This window comes from Oryzias melastigma, linkage group LG13 (genome assembly GCF_002922805.2).
Source record: "Oryzias melastigma strain HK-1 linkage group LG13, ASM292280v2, whole genome shotgun sequence".
Lineage (NCBI taxonomy): Eukaryota > Metazoa > Chordata > Actinopteri > Beloniformes > Adrianichthyidae > Oryzias > Oryzias melastigma.
This window is the reverse complement of record NC_050524.1, coordinates 28,342,949-28,345,938: the sequence shown is the minus strand read 5'-3', so window position 1 is coordinate 28,345,938 and position 2,990 is coordinate 28,342,949. Positions and strand designations below refer to the sequence as shown.

Below are 2,990 nucleotides of genomic sequence, written 5' to 3'. Positions count from 1 at the left end.
TGAAATGTGTAAAGTCTAAAGTACTTCCAGGTGGGTTATTATTGACTGCTGGTGACCATAGAATGGTGCAGTATTACACTTGTAAATAATAATTAACCCACAATATGTTTATGTAGTTTTATTAGTGCAATTATAATTGCACTAATAAAACTACATAAACATATTGTACATGTGTTATACTATTAAATACACAGATATTGGATATTTCACCTCCCGTAACTAAATTTTGCTTATTAAGAAACACTGGAAAAACTGAAACATTGGATTAATTAAAAAAAATAAAAAAAAAAACTGTTATTTTTACTTTTAACATTTTTTGTTTATATAAAATCCAATGTTTCACACACTTGGTTGGTTAGGTCCAGAGGTTCATACACAAATACCTACCTGATAGTTAAGTTAGTCAACTTTTAACTCAGTTGTTTTTTGGAAATACAAATTGGCTGACGGTTAATGAGAAAAAACAAATCAGCAGCTGTTCTTCAAGATTGATAGCTACTCTAATAATTTTGAAAATCAGACTTTAACCAAACTCAGGGTTTGATTCAAACTGAGAACAGGAATTTTGTTAACCTTTACTTAAATTGCATTTACAGTGTTCCCACGCTTATTTGTGTTTCTTTATTCGCGGTTTCACATATTCGCTGATTTTTTTCAGTCACGTGTCTCTTCTGGTTCATCGCAAAAACTCAAGATCCTTGTATGAAATGTTTGCATCCAGAGGAGGTGCTGCGCTGCTGAGGTGTATATCTGCAAAGCCGTCCACACTCCTCCGTGCTACAGAAGTACATACTCCTCCGCGATAGGAGCACCCACTCCTCTCTCCATGCCCCTGCATGGAGAAATGGCATCAGCTCATTCAGAAGCGATCGAAAAAAATCATGATATGTTGAACAAGATTATCATGGAGGATAATTATGATCTGGAGCAGGTGTTTATTATTGGAAGAAGGAGAAGGCTGTCCTGATTTTAAAGCACAGAGTGACACTCCTCATCTTTGTCATATAGTACTCTGTTGCAACAGCTGCTGTATATTTTTTGTTCTGTATTTTAAAATATAATGATCTATTCATGGATCTTGCGACATAGGGTGACATAGGTACATTTTTTTGTTTACTTCAGTATAAAGTGGGATCCCGCACAAAATACCTTTTCTTCATTTACCCTTTAACTGGGGGTCTTTTTCTTCTGCTACAAAACAAATTGAGGAGATCAAAAATAAATTTTTAACCCTAAAGTTGGTAACCATTTGTTTTTGTTTACTCTTTTGTAAAGTCAATGGAGTTTTACTCACAAAAAAAGCATAAAACTGATTTTACTCTCATAAAACACAACTAAATTTTGCAGAGGTGATGGTAAATGGTGCATACTTATAAACTACCTTCTTAGGCCCAAAGTGTTTTAAAGTCACAGTCCCATTCACCCACGCACACACACATTCCCACACTGATAATGGCTCCATGCCAACCTGCAACCACCAGGATCAACGTGGGGTTTAGGGTCTTGCCAAAGCACACTTAGGCAGGCAGAGCGGGAACCAAACCTGCGATCTCCAGAGGTACAGACTGTATCTAAAGCCAAGACTTGGACTCGTATTAACCAGTGATAGACAAGAATATGAGACCAACAATCTGAGCTTCCAATTATCCTGACTTCTTTGAGGGATTGATATTAGGTCAGAAAAAAAAAAAACTTCTAAGAGTCCAAGATATGTTCATGTTTTTCCACAAAGTCTCTTTTCTTCTTCCAACTTTGAATAAACTTTGCTTTCAATAAATAGATAGATTTAAATAGAAAAGAAACTTTCCCAGCAAAGTTTTCTCTCAATAATTCTGTCTGGGGAAATGTCAGTTTCAGCAGATTTCTTTCTCTTTATGCAAATTTGTTTCTCAAAACTCCTAGTTGGGAGGGGGGTACCTCATGAATTACATGAGGCCCCAACATTGCAATAGTCCCAATTGTCTAAGAGATCTGGGATGTAACGTTCATCATGGTATATTTTTCCTTGTCTCTGACTTCAGAGGAAATGAATGTTGTGCTTGTCTGATCTGTTTGAAACCACAGGGAGGACGCGGAAGCCCCCAAGGCCAAGCTGGTGAAGCCAAACTCCCTGTCCTCATCACGATCTGGTAGCTCACGTTCCGGTGCTTCCTCCACCCAGTCCATGGTGCACAACAGTGCCCAGCGTGGTCACCGCCCTCGCCCACCCGCTGTAGCAGCCCTCAAGGAAAACGGACAACCTCCAGGCTTCCCTCAGTCCCCTCCAGCCTACACCACAGTGGTGGCCCCCAAGACCCCCGAACCCCCTGCCACTCCCAAATACAACTCCAGGAACATGTCAGGGCCCACACCCCCAACCCTTATGGTCCCCGCCCAGACCAAGGCGTTTCAGACTGTGTAGGACTGAAAGCCAATCCTTTCCTACAGCCATGGGAGACCCCCGACCCTACCCAAGGCCCATAGCCCATCCCAAAGACTGAGACTCTTCCATAAGCAAAGAAATGCAACTAGTTAAAATGATGTAATTAAACAAATCAAATACTTTAAGTCCAAAAGTACTTTTAATGAATGCATACTTAAAAAAGGGAACAAAGACCCCTACTGATTTACATAACACGACAAAGAAAAGCAGAGACGTGAGATGTTGCATTGTCCATGTCTCATGGCAGAAAGCAGAACTCCTGTTCCGAGTTCTTTGGTCTGGCCTTGCGAGGCGCAGACTGTGCGCATTGAGGTGGAAGATGCCCCCTAGTACAGCTTTTATTTATTCATCAATTCAAAGCGGTAGGCATGCAGTAGAGAGGAGTGAGACAAGACGAGCAGCTGGGAACAGATAATAAAGTAAAACTTGTAGTCAACGGTCACACCTCTGTTCACCATCGGTTTTCTAGACCAATGCAAGCATGGCAGCCATGAAGGGGATGAAATTGTCTGTGACTGCAACATCCTGTTTTTGTTTTTCTTTTAACGAGACAACCGGCAGCACGGGG

At 40.7% G+C, this 2,990-nt stretch overlaps 1 protein-coding gene across 1 annotated transcript in view; it reads left to right on the top strand.

Annotated features, from left to right (window-relative positions):
* Positions 1–2,547, top strand: part of clmpb (CXADR like membrane protein b) — a gene marked incomplete in the record, with an annotated part of 108,607 nt that extends 106,060 nt beyond the window's left edge. The window contains 1 exon segment of the mRNA XM_024281203.2: positions 2,065–2,547. Within this exon segment, the coding sequence (XP_024136971.1) occupies positions 2,065–2,401 (337 nt within the window).
* Positions 2,548–2,990: the final 443 nt, after the last annotated feature.